The sequence below is a fragment of the Pongo pygmaeus genome, chromosome 10, assembly GCF_028885625.2.
Source record: "Pongo pygmaeus isolate AG05252 chromosome 10, NHGRI_mPonPyg2-v2.0_pri, whole genome shotgun sequence".
Classification (NCBI taxonomy): domain Eukaryota; kingdom Metazoa; phylum Chordata; class Mammalia; order Primates; family Hominidae; genus Pongo; species Pongo pygmaeus.
In genome coordinates, this window is record NC_072383.2 from 36,799,536 (window position 1) to 36,822,016 (window position 22,481).

General features: G+C 35.8%; 1 protein-coding gene across 14 annotated transcripts in view; it reads right to left on the bottom strand.

The window, feature by feature from the left end:
* KIF21A (kinesin family member 21A) overlaps positions 1–22,481 on the bottom strand; it is a 155,074-nt gene that overhangs the window by 43,777 nt on the left and 88,816 nt on the right. For 10 of the 14 annotated variants that reach the window (XM_054442707.2, XM_054442706.2, XM_054442705.2 and 7 more), the window contains exons 11-16: positions 20,194–20,397; positions 14,866–14,904; positions 10,436–10,526; positions 9,907–10,024; positions 9,308–9,496; positions 8,568–8,767 (exon numbers count right to left, since the gene is read on the bottom strand). In XM_054442707.2, coding sequence (XP_054298682.1) covers positions 8,568–8,767; positions 9,308–9,496; positions 9,907–10,024; positions 10,436–10,526; positions 14,866–14,904; positions 20,194–20,397 — 841 coding nt within the window. The remainder of the gene's footprint in view (positions 1–8,567; positions 8,768–9,307; positions 9,497–9,906; positions 10,025–10,435; positions 10,527–14,865; positions 14,905–20,193; positions 20,398–22,481) is intronic. The other 4 variants (XM_054442711.2, XM_054442709.2, XM_054442713.2 and 1 more) reach the window with 1 other exon arrangement.

Sequence of the window (22,481 nt, forward strand, 5' to 3'; positions counted from 1 at the left end):
TAATTTTAGCTACTGTTGTTATCAGCAACTACACAACATAATAATCAAATGACAGTTATGTGTCTCATAACAACATTTAACTCAACAATGAACCACATTTAAGACAGTGGTTTCATAAGATTATAGTGGCGCTAAAAAATTCCTACTGCCTAGTGATGTAATAATGTCATAACATCACATTACAAAGCACTACACCCATTTGCAGTAGTGCTGCTATAAACAACCCTACTGTGCTGCTAGTCATATTAAGTATAGTCCACACAATTATGTATAGTCCATAATACCTGATAAGGATAATAAATGACTATGCTATTGGTTTATGTATTTACTACACTATACTTTTTATAGATATTTTGGACTTATGAAAAAATAGTTAACCATAAAGCAGCCTCAGGCAAGCCCTTGAGAAGATATTTAAGAAAAAGGCATTGTTATCATAGGAGATGACTGCTCCATGTGTGTTAATGCTCCGGAAGGCCTTCCAGTGAGACAAGATGGGGAGGTGAAGACGGTGATATTGACGATCCTTACTCTGCATAGGCCTAGGCTATTGTGCGTGTTTGTGTTTTAGTTTTAACAAAAAAGTTTAAGAAGTAAAAAATATAAAAATTTAAAATAGATAAAAGCTTACAGAATGACGATATAAAGAAAAAATATTTTTGTATGGCTATGCAGTGCATTTGTGTTTTAAACTGTGACATTTCAAAAGAGTCAAAAAGTTTTTTAACTTAAAATATTTATAAAGTAAAAAAATTACAGTAAGCCAAGGTTAATTTATCACTGAGGAGTGTTTTTAAAATCAATTTAGTGTAGCTTAAGTGTATACAGTATTGATAAAGTCCACAGCAGTGTATAGCTATGTCCTAGGACTTCACGTTCATTCACCTTTCACTCACTGACTCACACAGAGCAACTTACAGTCCTGCAAACTCCCTTCATGGTAAGTGCATACCTTACAGCCATACCTTGGAGACCTTGCAGGTTTGGTTCCAGAGCACCGCAAAAAGGTGAATATCACATTAAAGCAAGTCACACAAATTTATTTGGTTTCCCGATGCATATGAAGTTATGTTTATACTATACAGCAGTCTATTAGATGTGCAATAGCATCATGTCTAAAAAAATAATGTGCATGCCTTAATCAAAAAACTTAATTGTTAAAAGAAACATGCTGGGGAGGAGCCAAGACGGCCGAATAGGAACAGCTCCAGTCTACAGCTCCCAGCGTGAGCGACGCAGAAGACAGGTGATTTCTGCATTTCCATCTGAGGTACCGAGTTCATCTCACTAGGGAGTGCCAGACAGTGGGCGCAGGTCAGTGGGTGCGCGCACCCTGTGTGAGCCGAAGAAGGGCGAGGCATTGCCTCACTCGGGAAGCGCAAGGGGTCAGAGAGTTCCCTTTCCTAGTCAAAGAAAGGGGTGACAGACGGCACGTGGAAAATCAGGTCACTCCCACCCGAATACTGCGCTTTTCCGACGGGCTTAAAAAATGGCGCACCAGGAGATTATATCCCGCACCTGGCTCAGAGGGTCCTACGCCCACGGAGTCTCGCTGATTGCTAGCACAGCAGTCTGAGATCAAACTGCAAGGCGGCAGCGAGGCTGGGGAAGGGGCGCCCGCCATTGCCCAGGCTTGCTTAGGTAAACAAAGCAGCCGGGAAGCTCGAACTCCATAGAGCCCACCACAGCTCAAGGAGGCCTGCCTGCCTCTGTAGGCTCCACCTCTGGGGGCAGGGCACAGACAAACAAAAAGACAGCAGTAACCTCTGCAGACTTAAATGTCCCTGTCTGACAGCTTTGAAGAGAGCAGTGGTTGTCCCAGCATGCAGCTGGAGATCTGAGAACAGGCAGACTGCCTCCTCAAGTGGGTCCCTGACAGCTGATCCCCGAGCAGCCTACCCGGGAGGCACCCCCCAGTAGGGGCAGACTGACACCTCACAGGGCCCCGGTACTCCAACAGACCTGCAGCTGAGGGTCCTGTCTGTTAGAAGGAAAACTAACAAACAGAAAGGACATCCACACCAAAAACCCATCTGTACATCACCATCATCACAGACCAAAAGTAGATAAAACCACAAAGATGGCGAAAAAACAGAGCAGAAAAACTGGAAACTCTAAAAAGCAGAGCGCCTCTCCTCCTCCAAAGGAATGCAGTTCCTCACCAGCAACGGAACAAAGCTGGACGGAAAATGACTTTGAAGAGCTGAGAGAAGAAGGCTTCAGACGATCAAATTACTCCGAGCTACGGGAGGATATTCAAACCAAAGGCAAAGAAGTTGAAAACTTTGAAAAAAATTTAGAAGAATGTATAACTAGAATAACCAATACAGAGAAGTGCTTAAAGGAGCTGATGGAGCTGAAAACCAAGGCTCGAGAACTACATGAAGAATGCAGAAGCCTCAGGAGCCGATGCGATCAACTGGAAGAAAGGGTATCAGCGATGGAAGATGAAATGAATGAAATGAAGCGAGAAGGGAAGTTTAGAGAAAAAAGAATAAAAAGAAACGAGCAAAGCCTCCAAGAAATATGGGACTATGTGAAAAGACCAAATCTACGTCTGATTTGTGTACCTGAAAGTGACGGGGAGAATGGAACCAAGTTGGAAAACACTCTGCAGGATATTATCCAGGAGAACTTCCCCAATCTAGCAAGGCAGGCCAACATTCACATTCAGGAAATACAGAGAACGCCCCAAATATACTCCTCGAGAAGAGCAACTCCAAGACACATAATTGTCAGATTCACCAAAGTTGAAATGAAGGAAAAAATGTTAAGGGCAGCCAGAGAGAAAGGTCGGGTTACCCTCAAAGGGAAGCCCATCGGACTAACAGCGGATCTCTCGGCAGAAACTCTACAAGCCAGAAGAGAGTAGGGGCCAATATTCAACATTCTTAAAGAAAAGAATTTTCAACCCAGAATTTCATATCCAGCCAAATTAATCTTCATAAGTGAAGGAGAAATAAAATACTTTACAGACAAGCAAATGCTGAGAGATTTTGCCACCACCAGGCCCGCCCTAAAAGAGCTCCTGAAGGAAGCGCTAAACATGGAAAGGAACAACCGGTACCAGCCACTGCAAAATCATGCCAAAATGTAAAGACCATCGAGACTGGGAAGAGACTGCATCAACTAACGAGCAAAATAACCAGCTAACATCATAATGACAGGATCAAATTCACACATAACAATATTAACTTTAAATGTAAATGGACTAAATGCTCCAATTAAAAGACACAGACTGGCAAATTGGATAAAGACTCAAGACCCATCAGTGTGCTGTATTCAGGAAACCCATCTCACGTTCAGAGACACACATAGGCTCAAAATAAAAGGATGGAGGAAGATCTACCAAGCAAATGGAAAGCAAAAAAAAAGCAGGGGTTGCAATCCTAGTCTCTGATAAAACAGACTTTAAACCAACAAAGATCAAAAGAGACAAAGAAGGCCATTACATAATGGTAAAGGGGTCAATTCAACAAGAAGAGCTAACTATCCTAAATATATATGCACCCAATACAGGAGCACCCAGATTCATAAAGCAAGTCCTGAGTGACCTACAAAGAGACTTAGACTCCCACACATTAATAATGGGAGACTTTAACACCCCACTGTCAACATTAGACAGATCAACGAGACAGAAAGTCAACATGGGTACACAGGAATTGAACTCAGCTCTGCACCAAGCAGACCTAATAGACATCTACAGAACTCTCCACCCCAAATCAACAGAATATACATTTTTTTCAGCACCACACCACACCTATTCCAAAATTGACCACATACTTGTAAGTAAAGCTCTCCTCAGCATATGTAAAAGAACAGAAATTATAACAAACTATGTCTCAGATCACAGTGCAATCAAACTAGAACTCAGGATTAAGAATCTCACTCAAAACCGCTCAACTACATGGAAACTGAACAACCTGCTCCTGAATGACTACTGGGTACATAACGAAACGAAGGCAGAAATAAAGATGTTCTTTGAAACCAACAAGAACCAAGACACAACATACTAGAATCTCTGGGATGCATTCAAAGCAGTGTGTAGAGGGAAATTTATAGCACTAAATGCCCACAAGAGAAAGCAGGAAAGATCCAAAATTGACACCCTAACATCACAATTAAAAGAACTAGAAAAGCAAGAGCAAACACATTCAAAAGCTAGCAGAAGGCAAGAAATAATTAAAATCAGAGCAGAACTGAAGGAAATAGAGACACAAAAAACCCTTCAAAAAATTAATGAACCCAGGAGCTGGATTTTTGAAAGGATCAACAAAATTGATAGACCGCTAGCAAGACTAATGAAGAAAAAAAGAGAGAAGAATCAAATAGATGCAATAAAAAATGATAAAGGGGATATCACCACCAATCCCACAGAAATACAAACTACCATCAGAGAATACTACAAACACCTCTACGCAAATAAACTAGAAAATCTAGAAGAAATGGATAAATTCCTCGACACATACACCCTCCCAAGACTAAAACACGAAGAAGTTGAATCTCTGAATAAACCAATAACAGGAGCTGAAATTGTGGCAATAATCAACAGCTTACCAACCAAAAAGAGTCCAGGACCAGAGGGATTCACAGCCGAATTCTACCAGAGGTACAAGGAAGAACTGGTATCATTCCTTCTGAAACTATTCCAATCAATAGAAAAAGAGGGAATCCTCCCTAACTCATTTTATGAGGCCAGCATCATCCTGATACCAAAGCCTGGCAGAGACACAACCAAAAAAGAGAATTTTAGACCAATATCCTTGATGAACATTGATGCAAAAATCCTCAATAAAATACTGGCAAACCGAATCCAGCAGCACATCAAAAAGCTTATCCACCATGATCAAGTGGGCTTCATCCCTGGGATGCAAGGCTGGTTCAATATACACAAATCAATAAATGTAATCCAGCATATAAACAGAATCAAAGACAAAAACCACATGATTATCTCTATAGATGCACAAAAGGCCGTTGATAAAATTCAACAATGCTTCATGCTAAAAACTCTCAATAAATTAGGTATTGATGGGACGTATCTCAAAATAATAAGAGCTATCTATGACAAACCCACAGCCAATATCATACTGAATGGGCAAAAACTGGAAGCATTCCCTTTGAAAACTGGCACAAGACAGGGATGCCCTCTCTCACCACTCCTATTCAACATAGTGTTGGAAGTTCTGGCCAGGGCAATTAGGCAGGAGAAGGAAATAATGGGTATTGAATTAGGAAAAGAGGAAGTCAAATTGTCCCTGTTCGCAGATGACATGATTGTATATCTAGAAAACCCCATTGTCTCAGCCCAAAATCTCCTTAAGCTGATAAGCAACTTCAGCAAAGTCTCAGGATACAAAATCAATGTACAAAAATCACAAGCATTCTTACACACCAACAACAGGCAAACAGAGAGCCAAATCATGAGTGAACTCCCATTCACAATTGCTTCAAAGAGAATAAAATACCTAGGAATCCAACTTACAAGGGACGTGAAGGACCTCTTCAAGGAGAACTACAAACCACTGCTCAATGAAATAAAAGAGGACACAAACAAATGGAAGAGCATTCCATGCTCATGGATAGGAAGAATCAATATCGTGAAAATGGCCATACTGCCCAAGGTAATTTATAGATTCAATGCCATCCCCATCAAGCTACCAATGACTTTCTTCACAGAATTGGAAAAAACTACTTTAAAGTTCATATGGAACCAAAAAAGAGCCCGCATCGCCAAGTCAATCCTAAGCCAAAAGAACAAAGCTGGAGGCATCACACTACCTCACTTCAAACTATACTACAAGGCTACAGTAACTAAAACAGCATGGTACTGGTACCAAAACAGAGATATAGATCAATGGAACAGAGAAGGGCCCTCAGAAATAACGCCGCATATCTACAACTATCTGATCTTTGACAAACCTGAGAAAAACAAGCAATGCAGAAAGGATTCCCTATTTAATAAATGGTGCTGGGAAAACTGGCTAGCCATATGTAGAAAGCTGAAACTGGATCCCTTCCTTACACCTTATACAAAAATCAATTCAAGATGGATTAAAGACTTAAATGTTAGACCTAAAACCATAAAAACCCTAGAAGAAAACCTAGGAATTATCATTCAGGACATAGGCATGGGCAAGGACTTCATGTCTAAAACACCAAAAGCAATGGCAACAAAAGCCAAAATTGACAAATGGGATCTAATTAAACTCAAGAGCTTCTGCACAGCAAAGGAAACTACCATCAGAGTGAACAGGCAACCTACAAAATGGGAGAAAATGTTCACAACCTACTCATCTGACAAAGGGCTAATCTACAATAATCCAGAATCTACAATGAACTCCAACAAATTTACAAGAAAAAAACAAACAACCCCATCAAAAAGTGGGTGAAGGATATGAACAGACACTTCTCAAAAGAAGACATTTATGCAGCCAAAAAACACATGAAAAAATGCTCACCATCACTGGCCATCAGAGAAATGCAAATCAAAAACCACAATGAGATACCATCTCACACCAGTTAGAATGGCAATCATTAAAAAGTCAGGAAACAAACAGGTGCTGGAGAGGATGTGGAGAAATAGGAACACTTTTACACTGTTGGTGGGACTGTAAACTAGTTCAACCATTGTGGAAGTCAGTGTGGCGATTCCTCAGGGATCTAGAATACCATTTGACCCAGCCATCCCATTACTGGGTATATACCCAAAGGATTATAAATCATGCTGCTATAAAGACACATGCACACGTATGTTTATTGCGGCATTATTCACAATAGCAAAGACTTGGAACCAACCCAAATGTCCAACAATGATAGACTGGATTAAGAAAATGTCGCACATATACACCATGGAATACTATGCAGCCATAAAAAATGATGAGTTCATGTCCTTTGTAGGGACATGGATGAAATTGGAAATCATCATTCTCAGTAAACTATCGCAAGAACAAAAAACCAAACACCGCATATTCTCACTCATAGGTGGGAATTGAACAATGAGAACACATGGACACATGAAGGGGAACTTCACACTCTGGGGACTGTTGTGGGGTGCGGGGAGGGGGTAGGGATAGCATTGGGGGATATACCTAATGCTAGATGACGAGTTAGTGGGTGCAGTGCACCAGCATGGCACATGTATACATATGTAACTAACCTGCACATTGCATACGTGTACCCTAAAACCTAAAGTATAATAATAATAAATAAATAAATAAACAAACAAACATGCTGACAGAGACATGAAGTGAGCAAATGCTGTTGGAAAAATAGTGCCAACAGACATCCTCAAGGCAGGGTTGCCACAAACATTCAATTTGTAAAAAGTGCAATATCTGCAAAGGGCAATAAAGCAAATCACAGTAAAATCAGGAATGCCTGTAAAAGTGTACAGTTTTTGGCTGGGCACAGTGGCTCATGCCTTTAATCCCAGCACTTTGGGAGGTCGAGGTAAGTGGATCAGCTGAGGTCAGGAGTTTGAGACCAGCCTGACCAATATGGTGAAACCCTGTCTCTACTAAAAATACAAAAATTAGCTGGGCATGGTGGTGTGCACCTGTAGTCCCAGCTAATGGGGAGGCTGAGAAAGGAGAACTGCTTGGACCTGGGAGGTGGGCAACAGAGCGAGACTCCCTCTCAAAAAAAAAAAAAAAAGCGTACCATTTTTTATCTTTTATACTGTATTTTTTACAATACCTTTTCTATGTTTCGATATGTTTAGATACACAAATATTTAGCATTGTGTTAAAATTGCCTAGAGTATTCAGCATAGTAACATGCTGTACAGGTTTGTAGCCTAGGAGCAACAGGCTTTACCACATAGCCTAGGTGTGTAGTAGGCTATACCATCGTGGTTTGTATAAGTACACTCCATGATGTTTGCACAATAATGAAATCACCTAAAAATGCATTTCTCAGAATGTACCATCATTAAGCGATGCATGATTATACTTTCTAAATCGCTTCCATATTTGCTATTTTATTGCTATTTTAAGAAAACTACATTGACTTTCGTGAAAGATGTAAAGAATAATTAATCCCACAACAAAAACAGATAACACATCAGGATTTGCACACTCTCTTTGGACAGGTGAAGAAAATTAGTGCTTTTCTAAGTATAGGAATGATAAACACTAAATTTAAGACAGTTATTAGCTATTGGAGAATGGGGAATATGATCAGGAAGAGATAAACAGAAGGCTTACTGTATATCTGTAATGCTTAATAGTTTAAACTAGACTGTGGATACAGTGTTTTTATCTATGCTTTCTTGCATATTTGAAATATTTTATACTTTTGTTAAGCTTGCATAAGAGTTTTAAGAGAAGAAATACCTATCAATGTCTAAGAAGCCCTGATGAGCACATGATTTTCAGCTACTCTGAAGAAAGGTTTTGATGAGGAATGACTATCAGAAACAACTTCTAATTGCCAAAGGAAAGTACATCATTTGTAAGATTGGGTTACCTTTATCGAATATGGAAAGAACCACAATAGTTGTTTATTTTTTGTCCCAAATGACAAAATCATACTGAACATCAAACGTTAATGGAAAAAATAATCAATACCTTTGTTTTTTTCATTTCCATCACATCCTGCTGCAATTTCTTCAATTGCTTTTCATACTGAGACTGATTTTTAAGCAACCTTGCATGTTCTTTTTGAGCTGCTTGAAGTCTCTGCAGTTCTTTGTTCATGGCTTGGAGTTTCTTTTCATATTCAGACCTAACTTTTTTTGCTTTTTCTTCTGAGTAAGATTCTACCGAGCCTAAATGACCAGAGTACATTTTTATATGTTTTTTGTGAGACACAGATTTTTATTTCACAGATTTACAGTCCATATCCTAAGAGAAGAGCTACTTCCCAAACACCCACATCTCAGAAGACGAGGGTGTCTTTCAATCATTCTCTCTTTTATTATCTACTCTTAACCTGTTTAATGATTATTGAAGCTTATTTATTAATATGTTATGTTAAAATGTCCCCAATATAAATCAAAACATTAAAACAACCATAAATTTGTATAAAGTAAGTAAATAGCCTAGGCAGATATCGGTATGAAAAAACAAAACAAATAACAATATTTAACATTATGAGACAAATTAACATATAATGTGGCCAAAAAGTATTTACAAGCTACATATAACTTTTAAATAAAAGGCACAAACTGTGACTTGCAAAAACAAAACAAATAAATAACAAAAAAGGGTTTAATATGGCTTCTATTTTTTTTCTTCTAAAGGAAAAGATAAAAACCCATTTTGAAGATTTAGCTTGAACTTTCATTTGAATTAAATATAATTCTTACCTAAGTTTTGAAGCACCTGGTCTCTTTCAAGCTGAGTATCCCGAATTTTATGTTGCAGCATCATTAGCTTCTCTTCATACTGCTTTTTCAGAGTCTGCAGTCTTTTCTGGCTGTTTTCTAGTTCATCAATCAGCTTTTGCTTAATTGCAATTTCACAAGTAATGTTTGCCAAGTCTGCTTGATAATTGGCTATTTATAAAAGAAGAAAATAAAAATCCTGGTACTAGGCCAAAATATCAGAATTCTAGCTTTCAAGCAAGACCATAAAACCATCAACTAGGTATTTTTATTCACTTAGTAGTTATTAGAAAAATTTCCTGGAAAAACCAAAAACCAAAAGGTGAATGAGATAAAGAGTGTTCATTTTGGTCAAGGACAATGCTATTTGTATTAGGTAAGAATGGAAATCACACAATGACTAAATCCAGTAAGAGAAGTAACTCATTTGTTTAGCACATAAGCCTTGGAAGGCAAATGTAGGTCAGTGGTCACGAAAGTTGCTTTCATCAAGTATGAAATGGAGAATGTTAAGAGTTTTCTGTCATGGTTTAAACAACTTCCCAAAATGAATTTTTGCCCTTATACCAAAGGGCAAGTACCTTTTTCATCTGATTCAGAATCTGATTCATCAGAACTTTCACCCCCCTCAATGTCATCTTCCTCCTCCTCCTCCTCCTCTTCTTCTTCCTCATGATCACTCACTTCTTGACTTTCTTCCTAAAATGTGATTTGTGAAAATTAATAGCACAATATTGGAAAAACAAACTGACTTCTTCATTGAGAGAGGCTGCTGGAGTACAAAGTACAGAAACATAAAAAAATTCACTTTTCATCAGTATAAAAATGTTAAGGTTATTACATAGTAATTTTGTCTTAAATCAAAAAGTATTTCATCTCTCATAGTATTCTACCCCTGACTCCCCAACACAATGCTTTCACAAAACATAAGATTGAGAGTTGCCAATATTTTATAGCTCGCATTTCTGAAGAAACATCTTCAAAGAAATAGATTAAACAGAATGCATCATAAGCAGTTCACTTTTCTACAAGTAAGTTAGTAAGTTATCATCAACCAAGAACAACCAAACCTGGTGACTAAAACTGACAAGTTCATTCTTTCATACTTACCACTTCTAATTCATTGTTTTCTCTTTCCGAAACACCCTTTTCTTCTTTCTTCTCTTGGTCAGTGTCTGTATTATCCTCTTTACCAGCCACACTAAAAAAAAGGAACATAAGGGCATGGTGTTAAAATAGAAAGGAAAATTATTCACTTTTTTTCCCTCAGATTTTTAAAAGCCATCAATGATTTGTGAAAACAAACTTTAAATGTTGGTCACTTAACTGAGCAAAGCTATTCTATCTGATGCTTCAGAGAAAAATGGAAATTGCCAATCAATCAATAGTGTAATGATTTATATCACTGGAGAAAAGCTTATTTTCAGAAAACACTGAGGAATAGATTATGCCTGAAAGCACGAGACCTCGACACCCCTAAGAACTAGTCACAGTAGCAGCCAGTTAACTAGAATGTAAGGCAACTTAAATTCAAAAGAAATCAAACATTTTTGTTTTCTCATCTGAATACAAAAAAACTTCTCTAATGTAAATACAAAGATATAAAAAACTACATTTTCACTGATGTCCTAATACATTTAAGAGTAAATTTAAAGTTCCAGTTTAAATCTGCCCACAGTAAGCTTCTCTACACTAGCTATATCCATCAGTATGTTCAGGTCTCCTTCAGGTAGTGGCACAGGCTCTTTTTTCTTAGGCAGCCCGTACAGCACAAGACTACTTCTCATTATGGTCTCACACAAAGTGTTTTTGCATACCAAAAACTGTCTAATGTTCAGGCTTCCCTTTGATTGAATAGAAAATTTCAGGGTCTGCCACAAGATTCACCTTATAATTGGAAGCTCTCCTCTTAAGTTACCTAGTACCTACAGCCATAACACATACCAGGGAATGATTATAGCTAAATTAATTCAGCCCTGGTGGCCCTGAGGAAAAGAGAGAAGTTTTGTATACCCAAATAACTCTAATCCTTTGTAGGTTTAGCAATCAACTATGCACAGAAATTACACTACTGATCACTAGACTCACATATTTAATTAAGCTAAATAACATTAAGTGAACTTTAAATGAATCTGTATATGAACTATTTCCTTTTGTGCTATAGCAGCATTTTAAAATCATTAAAAAGCACTTTGAGAGGCTGAGGCAGGCAGATCATGAGGTCAGGCATTCGAGTCCAGCCTGGCCAACATAGTGAAACACCGTCTCTACTGAAAATACAAAACAGCCTGGCATAGTGATGCACATTTGTAATCCCAGCTACTAAGGAGGCTGGGGCAGGAGAATCGCTTGAACCCAGGAGGTAGAGGTTGCAGTAAGGCAAGATGGCGCCACTGCACTCTAGCCCGGGCAATAGAGCGAGACTCTGTCTCAAAAATTAATTAATTAATTAATTACAATAAATTTAAAAAATAAATAAATAGAATACTCAAATAATGCAATATTCTCCAAGTAAAATTCCTCTAGAAAAAAAACTTTACAACTTTATCAGAATAGCTTAATAACAGCTATCATGTTTTCATATATTCTTCTATATTAAATAATTTCCCTAATACATGGATTGGTTTTTAGCTTCTAGGCTAAAAACTTAATCTCATTTAGGCCCTATTATAACTATAACTTTAATGATTAACTCTAGGTTTCTATTCTTAGAGATATTTTTGTACTGAGCACTATGAATATAAATACTTTTCCCTTGTAAGGGCTTTTCAGAGTTTGTCATTTATGTTTATGTTATTATTTATTTAGTGTCTGTATTTCTCACTAGGCAGTCAGCTTCCTAAGGGAAGGGATTGTGTCTGTTTGCCTCCACATTACATCCCTAGTACCCAGGTCCTGGCACATAACGAATGTGAAGTAAGTGTTTGTTAAATAAACCAATCCCTGTGACTATGCATGAGCACCTCTGTTTGAACATGCCTATGTGTCTCATGCACTAGCTCGATTGGAGCAGAATGGTACAGTTTCAAAGATGCATAAAGATGCATGAGAGACAGCATATATATGGAGAGAGAAGAAAGTACAAGTAGGAGTACCAATACAACAGTCTTAACTGGAAACGAATGAAGTAAATTGGAACAGGGTTCCATGAGTGTTGTTAAATCATTTGGATGGAGAAAAATGTGCTTGAAGAAAAGTAGGAACCACCTAGAAAGAACTTTTATGATAAACAAGAAATAATTTTATGTGATATACTGAATGCCTCTCCTAGGTTGCTTATAATATACTAGGACTGCTGATTTTCCACCATCATGCAGTTCAAGCTGAAAATCTAGAAAGAAATTCCCCTTTCATCCAATCATCAATTAAAAGGCCAGCAGCATGTACTCAAACAGTGCTAATACTTGAGGTTTAGGTCTAAGGTGTAGGGCTAGGAAAGGACAATTTGTTAGGGAGACATCTCCCAGCAGGTTTTCCTGTTCCCTCTCCTGGGCAGTCTCCCTTTCTCACCTGTGACTGCTACAGAATACAGTTTTCATTATTCTCTGTTCTTGTATTACTTCAAGTTCCAACCAAATCACATTAAACTTAAGTTTACAGCCATACAGCCACCTTATTCCAAACATTTGACCCAACATATCGTTCTACTCCCCGCTCCAACTCACTGATATCCAGTTAAACAAATGTTCTTTCACTTCTACATTAACTCATATAAGTCATTCATGCCACTTCTGATGTGGAAAAATCAGCAGTCATAACTTTACATTACTAATTTAAAGCCTTAAATTTTAAAATACAAGTTGATAGTTATAATTTTTATACCTCAAATATTGAAGTTTTCCTCAGTAAACTGAGGCAAATTGATACCTAAAATAAGTATCTAAGTAGCAATGGAAGATATTTAAATTTGTACTTTATATAGAATCAGAAGCTTGGGAGCTGGAAGGAACATTAGCAATAACCCCTTCATTTGACAAACAAAAAGGGAACTATGGCCTGGAGAAGTGAATCCCCTCAAGAGGACTAAAACCAGTTATCCTGACTCCCAGAACATCTCAAAGTTCAGCTCACAGACTGGAAGCATCTGCATCACCTGGAAGCTTATTACTTATGCAGAATCTCAGGCTCCACCTCAGCCCTACTGAATCAGAATCTGCATTTTATCAAAATCCCTAGGAGATCTGTACACACGACTATGTTTGAGAAGTTGTTCTGTAACCACCAAACCACTCTGCTTTTGCTATCCTTCAGGGATCATGTAAAGATGGGAGTAAACTCCTTTCACTGAGTACATTTAAAGGACTTGAATATTTTATGGTGATTAAATGCTTCCACACACAACTTTAATGATGCATCTTATTTTGACCTTTCAGAATAGAAGAAATTTCACAATTTTAATGCCTTAATTTAATTCCAATAATAAACATGTTGTCCTAAATATGTATTGCTTAGGTGAGTTATAGTATGACCAATAAAAAATTAAAATTATAGCCTAAGTACAGAATACTTTAAAGAACCTATGGGCTTATGGCATATAAGTATAAAAACTTTAGAATACTATATAACATACTAAATATAATTATAAAATATAAATTATAAGGTAATTTAAAGAAAAACATTTTAAGCTTTAAGATATTTAAAGTAAGATATTCATTTAACTAATTGCATAGTATAAGTTCTCAAGTTCTTAAGTAAAAGATGAATGTCTAAAGTAGGGCTTCCGAAATAGTTAAATATTACCTTGAAACTAGTATATTTGCTTAATCATTTTGACTATGTAATCTAGAGACTTTAGGAAAATCTATGAAGAAAACTTCTGATAAGAAGGAAAATACCACTTGATCTTTGGTTCAATAATCATAATTCTGAATCAGTAAAATGCAATCAAGAATATTATTCTAAATTTTGCTCATTTCAAATGAAAAAAAAGCAACTATCCTGTTTTTGATGTCCACTTCAAATACATTTTAAAAGCAAAAACTTTTTTTCTATTTCAACCTTAAGAATGTCTTATAAATCTTATTTGTAATAAGGCCACAGTTTCCTTTTGTTTGTTGTCATTTTAATGGTTTTTTTTCCAGTAAAGACTATACCAAATAAAGAAGAGAGAGACAGAGGCCCACCCATGACTCAGCATGTGCTACAACAAAATGTCAATTTCTGCTCTGCTCACAAGTTTCTGTAAGACAAAGAATTACTGTTGATTTTCTTTTTTTAATAAATCAAATGGCAGGGGTTTTAGGGTTATTTTTATCCTACAAAAGGTAAGTCATCATCATAATTATCATAGTTTATTCTGTAATCACATGAAACTGCCTGAATTTTAATTCAAGTATCTAGTGAAGATTTTATTCTTAAAAAGTATTTTCTTAAAAATTTATTACAGTGTTCTTGTTAGTTTTATAAAATCAGCATTACTTTTAGGAGCACCCCAGCTTATCTAGTCTGAAACAATCTATAATACTATAACACATTTCCTTGTGAATGGCAACTAAGTATTTAAACGACATTTTAATAAAAAACCTGGGAAATATTCCAACCTTCTTTCTTCTCGATTGCTTTCCTCAAGTTTCTGTAGCCTTCAAAATCACGAGGCACAGTATTGGAAGGCCAAGCCAATGAAGGACAAACCAGACAGTAAAAAGCGAAAGTGATAAGAAGGTAAAAATGACACATGAGCTTGAAGACTTTAAAATAAATTTTAAAAGATATCATCAAAGGACAATACACAGTAAAAAGGCAATACATTTGTATGAATAAAAAGTAAGTAGAAAATCAAGCAGCAATATATCTAAGAAGAGTATATAGACTATCAGTTGAAATTATGCAGTAGCAAAATGTACAGTCTCAATTTATAAAAGTTGATAAGGATTAGGCATGCTTGGATGCCTTTTTTTTTAGTCTGAAGTGGGTCAATTTACTCAGCTTCCCCCAAAAAAGACCACTTTCAATAATCTCTTTCTTTCAAGCCTTTACAGAAGACCTTTTAATGGCATCATTAAAAGAATTTCACCAAGTAATGCCTTTATACCATAATATGAAAATACCACTAATACTACATTCTAGGATACTACTTTTAAAAACATACTTTCTGTTTTAATATACTACATATGAATATCACTAAATCTAAAAAAAAAATCTGATTTCAAAGTTATACATGAAATGGTATTGCAGGCAAATGAATATGGTTGTTATGATATCTGTGAAAAACTATAATTTTATTAATTGAAAATAAAATTTCACACTGGGATTAAAGAGTTTACTAATTATTATAAACTAACTACTGAAACGGCATATCTATAAAGCAACAGTGGCAAAAAAAAAAAAAAGGGTGGGGAGAAAAGTAGTACTTTCCATTAGTAAGATTGTTTTTTAACCAGAAACATATAAGAAATATCATGTGTAAAGGGTTTTAAAGATAAAGAATATTCAATATTAAAACTTGGGGATCTTTACTCAATGGAATGTACTGTATACCAGTATTTGTCATGTAGACAAAAAGACAGATGTGCTAGGCTCTGATTAAGCATATGGCAACTTTGATATAGAACACTTCTGCCCAGAATATTTTTCAAAATCATCAATATTTTAAAATGAAGAGATTGAATCAGAGGTATGAGTTATTTTATCAAGCCAGTTCTTTTCATTTTAATTTCATAACATAAGTGCTCCCATGTGATTCTTATTTATTGGTCTGTGTTTGTTTTCACATCAACTCATATGCCGCCATTATAAGACGAGACTAGCAATCTTTCTGAGAAAAAGTCTACAAAGTAATATATACCAGTAATCAAATGGTCCAGTATAGTGATTAGAAAAAGCAAAGTAAAGCCACTGCCTAAGAAATCTGTGTGTTTCTAGAGTTTCAACCCAACACCACTAAATACAAATCAGTGCAGTCTGATCAATGAGTGAAGTTTTTTATGTTGCAAGTCATTTTAAGCTAGATATCCAAAAATATGGGATTTAATGTGTGAATGGTAAATTTTCCTTGTCCACATACACAAAAAATGCAAAAAACTTTTATGTCTACTCTACGCCTATACTAATGATAACGAGCTACAATGGCTCAGAGAATGTGGTTCCCTCATGAAGAACCCAGATTTTCTATTTTCAATATAGAGACTTTTGTTAGCTTATACAAGAAAGCTATATTAAAATATATAGCTGACATGAGCTAGCAAGTACATAAACTTTAGATGCCTCCTAAATTGCCTTTTTAAAAACCATTACAATCAATAGTTCAAAAAGACAATGAAGGGACAGAGAAATAAACTAATAATCTAACACCTCTCCATAACTTAAAGGAAAACTTTAGTTTTTACTTCACTTAGTTCCCCTACAATGCTTCTTCTACAGTTAAAGAGAATGACAATTCTTGCCAACCATTCTAACATTTGTGTAACTGAAAGATATGCAACATAGTTTAATTGTTATTTTCTTACTATCTACACCTCTGGATTATTCTACAGCTCAACAGAAAATAAGCACAAAAAGGTAGAAGAGCAAACCTTAAAACCTCACATATTAGCTATTAGTTATAGTTCTGATAAAGACTGACGCAGAAGAAGGTGAAACTTTCAAACAGCATTTGTGGCATCCTTCTTAAACACAAATGCAGCTTCTGGCATTAAAATGATCCAGTTACCACTCTTCCTATCAACACTTACATTGTCACAGGCCCTATAGCCACTGCAACCAAAAATATATAACACAAAACAATAAATTAAAAGACACACAGCTTCCAAAGAATTTGTGAATTCAGTGACAAGGAAAGCAGGCAGCTATAGAAGCCAGGACAGCTTAGAAGAGCTGAATCCAAAGGTCAAGCAAGCCCCAGACAGGTTTTAGAAACTCACAGCCACAACAAGATAAAAAAAAAAAAACAAACAAACAAACAAAAAAAACCTTTCCTACTCTTTTTTTCATTAGATTATTCTGCCTAACATATTTTGTTGTATGCATTAATGTATCCTCTTTAAAAATTCCAAACACCCCTACAAAGGAAGCTTGTTGGTTATCAGACATTTCCACTGGTATGAATTCCTTTAGTCAAATGGCTTTGTTCCTGAGTTTGAATTTAAGGAGATCAGAGAAAAAAATAGATAATTTTGAAATTGGGAGTACTTCAGGGTAGGGCAGAATTACGTGAGAACTGGACCGCATAAGGGAGGCATGGATCAAGGTAGCATGGGGACACAGGGAGGTCAGTAAGAACGAATGGCTAAAGCAGAAATTCCCATTTTTCCCCCAAAGATCGGCCTACACCCATGAGAGGGAAAGAAGGTTCTTTCCCCTGTCTTGCCTTTTCTTGCTTCCTTCTGAATTATTCTTACCATACTATAAAATGGGCAGAAATCATTTTATGTGAGTGAGCTGGGAAATTTGGACATCATATATTTACAATACTTGCTAGAGAAAAATCAGTCCAAAGTTTCAATTAATTTTTAATTGAACCTCCTGTACGTGTAAGGTTGAGGTAGACCCACATTTTGCAATGCCCTCTCTGACAAATAAAATAGATAAACATGAAGCATGGAATGCAACTCAACCAGAATCAATGCACCCAAACAGGAGCTATCACTTCCAAGGAGCTCCTGTGGAAAACTGAGCACTTTAGTAAAGCTGCTGTCTTTCTAAACATTTCTGGAACTCTAGGTTTATTGTATGCTGGTTTTTTTCCAACTTGTAGGGAATCCTTTAGCTAAATGAGGGCTTATCTACATTTTAAAAACAGAAATTGGCATTACATACAGTTAAAAGTTATTGGGATCCAAGTGTGATGAACAAAATGCTTTATCAAACTAAGTAAAACAGGATTGGTTTTCATTTTTTAATTCAAAAAAACATTTGATTATAGTGTGGTAAGATATATTCTATTAAATTTTATAAATTTTTATATGTAGCAATAAAAATTTATAAATTGGCTCTAAAAATGTTTACAGTTATATGGTATAGTACACAAGAAAAATTTTTTAGATTCACAAATTATGTAGGTGTCAGTTTTACAAAATTATATAGGTGTCAGTGTACAAAGGTACACTACAGCATGTGTGAAAATGCTCTAAAAAATGTTTGTATATAGCACTCTATAGGTGTATTAATTTTTAGAAAGTATTAATTTGTTTTTCTCATTCTAAGCTATCTTTCATTTCTTATCTGGCTTACTCACAAATATTTTATCTCTAATTATGTGTCTTTTTGTTAGGAAATAAATTATTTTCTTCACTTAGGCTTTTATGTTTAAATCCAGTTGTTTGGTGAGTTCTTATTAGTATTAACATCTATTATTTTTATTGTAATAATTATTACAACTACATAATCACTGAATGAGTCACAACCGCTATTAAAATGTTAAAAACAGCCTAGATTTCTATTGGGATCCTTATTTATTTTTCATTAGTCATATTCAGCAGGTGATTAAGGAAATATCTCTAAATTTACCTCAAAAGGAAAAAGCAGTATCAGTTGGGACCTTAAAAAATAAACTTTGCTTATACTTACTTATTATTTATGAATACAAATGACCTAGACCTTTAAAAACAAGTCATACCATTTGACATTTTGACCAACTACAGAAGCGGATTTTACAAGTAAGTGATAAGTCATGTGCAAAAGTCTCATGCTAATTCAAGCAGTAAGTTCGGTAACACTAGTTTCGATAATCCTATGATCATTACTTCAGTTTCAATTGCCCTCCATAAGGGGAGAGCTAATCATTATACATTTCTTAATGCTGCCATAATCAATGATCCATGAAAACATCTAAGACATTAATATCTCAAGAATGCAATTTCAATTGCAATGCCTACTAACCATAATGTATAATTCCTTGCTTTAATTATTCTTTTTAAACTCAGGAACACAAAGCAGAGTTAATTTGAAGAATTTAAACTTCCAATGACTTTGATCAACTGGCTGCTCCAGGAAGAAATGCCCGGCTACCTAAATACATTTTTAAATAAACTGAGCAAAGCGGCAGGTAGGCTAAACGTCTACATCAATTCTACAAAGCATTCCTCCTGTAACAAACCAGGTGGCAAATAAGATGATTTTGCTTCCTTTTGAATATCTAGCCAAAAATGTTTAAATTTAATTTGACTGGCATGCTCAAAATATAGTCTTTGTAAGTAATCTGACTGCACCATAGAATCAGTGTGTAAACATGTAAAGAATTTATGAGTATTTAACCACTTACACATTACAAGTGGTTAAATTTTCATTTTCTTCCTCTCCTTTGCACCTAGTTGATTTCAGAGGGACATACTATCAGGATGCAAGGAAGAAAAAGCCCAGAACAGTGGTGAAAAGCTGAGTAACTCCTTGTTGGAAGATTCAAAAAGCCTGAAATAGCATAAATAATTTTCACATAATCAAATTAGAAGCCCTGCAGAAAATATTTAAGAGACCAAATGACATTACATGACATTCTGATGGATTAGTTTAGCCTTTAGTTAAACTAATCTAGACAGGGATGAAAATATCCATGAGACTATTTAATTGCATTAGGAAATGGGGAAAATATGAAAACACTGAATTGTAACGGTACAGCAAGCTTTGCTGAAAAGCAAAATGAATGGAATGCAAAAGCAGCTATTTGAAGAAATAATAAAATAATTTACAATAGTAATTTTATATTGTCATGTTCTAAATAAAGTTCATTACCATGTTATTACAATTAAATCTATTTTCTTACACATAAGTAGAGATAAACCATTAAAAACTAGATAGTTGTAGTTTCAGCTAACATAGTGATTTATTTCATATACTAAGGTACTCATGAGACTATGTATGCTCTTTATAATTGCAAATTAAAATACCCTGAAAAGGAAATAAAGATTCATTTAGCAGTGATTTTATAATCCCACCTTTTCTTCTTCCTCTTTTCTTTTCTTTTCAACTTCTCTAAATCTTTTTTTGCTAGGTCTATAATTTCAATGGTTTCTTTGTCTGAGGACAGTATGGTAGGAGAAAAAGTTGATGATCCGCTGAAATATGGCGCTCTTGCTGTGGCTCTTGTCAAGTTTTTTCGAAGGTTCTCATTCACTGCTTCACTTTCTAATAACTTTGCCCTAGCAATTAAAAATATATTTAAATAGGGAGCATTTTTCTCTGTGGATAAAAATACATAACATAAAGTGTACCACACTACCATTTCTTAAGTGTACAGCTCTGTAGCACTAAGCAAATCTATATTGTTCTGCAACCGTCGCCACCATCCATCCCCAGAAATTTTTTATCTTCCCATACTGAGACTCTATACCCATGAAATATTAACTTCCCCTCAGCCCCTCTACCTCAGCTCTGGCATCCATCATTCTACTTTCTGTCTCTATGAATCTAACTGCTCTAGCAATAAGGCAGGAACATTTTAAATGAGTTAGTCTGCATGCTAAAAAGTTTTCCAAAATGCATTTCAACATGGCTACAAGATAAGGATTTTTAAACTAAATAAAATTCTCACAAAATAATAAAAATAATCATAAAAGAATGCTCACACACATTAACATTTAACAATTTTTTCATATTTCCTGATTGAATAATTATACATTTGTAATCATAATCTTAATACTCAAAAGAATTCTACATATTCAGATGCCAGTGGTAATTAGATTACTTGAATTCTGGCCAGTGGACATCAGTTGTCCTTGCTTGTAAACCTATTATTTAAACTTAAAAAATACACAAGCAGCACGCTCCCCTTAGTTTCAGTTCCTCATTCATCACACAATAGTAGCATTTCCAAAACTGTGCAAGGAATAATTTGTCAAATTTGCCCCAAACTGGCTGATGGACATCTGGCTCCTGAATACAGCGTGGGAAAAGACAGTATCTCCAAGGAAACTTGAGTTTGATAACTGAAAAAATTCTTTTGTTTGTTCAAGCAGTCCTAATAATGACAGGAGAATAACGCACACACTGATCCTAACACATGAAGACATCAAACAATGAAATCCTAAAAGAGCCTAGACTATTGAGACTAAAAGGATTCAGAGAGTCCTCTAGGCCAATTCCCTTATTTCTATTTGATTTAAACCATCAAAAATACAATTATCTACTTACATATAATAGATTTTCAAGGTTAGTTTGGCACAACAGTGATTGAGACCGAAAAATAAGAAGATAACACAACCTATCTCTCTCTCAACACTATATTACTAAGCACCTTTGCCATATGTTCAAATATTACAGAGAAAGATGCTAGATTATTTGCAACACTAAGCTCTGGAAGACACAGTCAGCTCAGTGCTTTTCCATTGCCTACCAAAATTATTCATTCTACTCTTGAAATAGTTGAGACAGACGGGGTCTCACTATGTTGCCCAGGCTCATCTCAAGCTCCCAGCCTCGAGTGATCCTCCCACCTCAGCCTCCCAAAGTGTTGGGATTACAGGAACGAGCCACCCCACCTGGTCCTACACATTCTTTAATGAAACTGTTTTATTATATATGTGATACCATATGTGAGCAGAACAATTACAGTGTTTTTAGATGGTTAAATAGCTGTGTACAAACTTCTAGGTTAATTAAATGACTTCAAAATTGTTTTAGAGAAAATTCATAAAAAACTCAAAGTTAAAATTCATGATTATCAAACAATAGAAAAGTACAAACAATATATTATACTTTTCAATATTTTTAATTTGTAGCACAAAGCCTAGGTACCTAATAATGAATGCTAAGAATGAATGAAAATATAATAAATCAGCTAACCATAATGATCTATATTTTAATTGTCTCCTTTATTATTAAGTAATAAATAATGTAGGTATTTTATTTTAAAATTTATGTTTTTTACATAATGTTAAAAGTCTGCATTTGGTAGGGGCATATCCAATGATTCTTTGATCCTAGTGCTGATAAAGGCCTTTTAGGGATTACCTCCACAAACTCCACATTAACAGAATCTACTTTTTGTATGGCCTACGGGGAGAACATCTCTCTTTCCCCATCTCTTTCTCTCTCTCTCTCTTCCCGTTCACTCACCCACCCACTTGGTACTTCCTGCATTTCATTTAATAAGAGACTAAAGAGTGAGGTATGAGGGGAAGTGTACAAACTTCTTTGGGAAGGAGCACACTGAGGGCTTGCATGCCAGCTGTCATTCATTGGATCTTGGACCATCAAGTCTCTAAAAGCCCCCACTCTTCCCTTT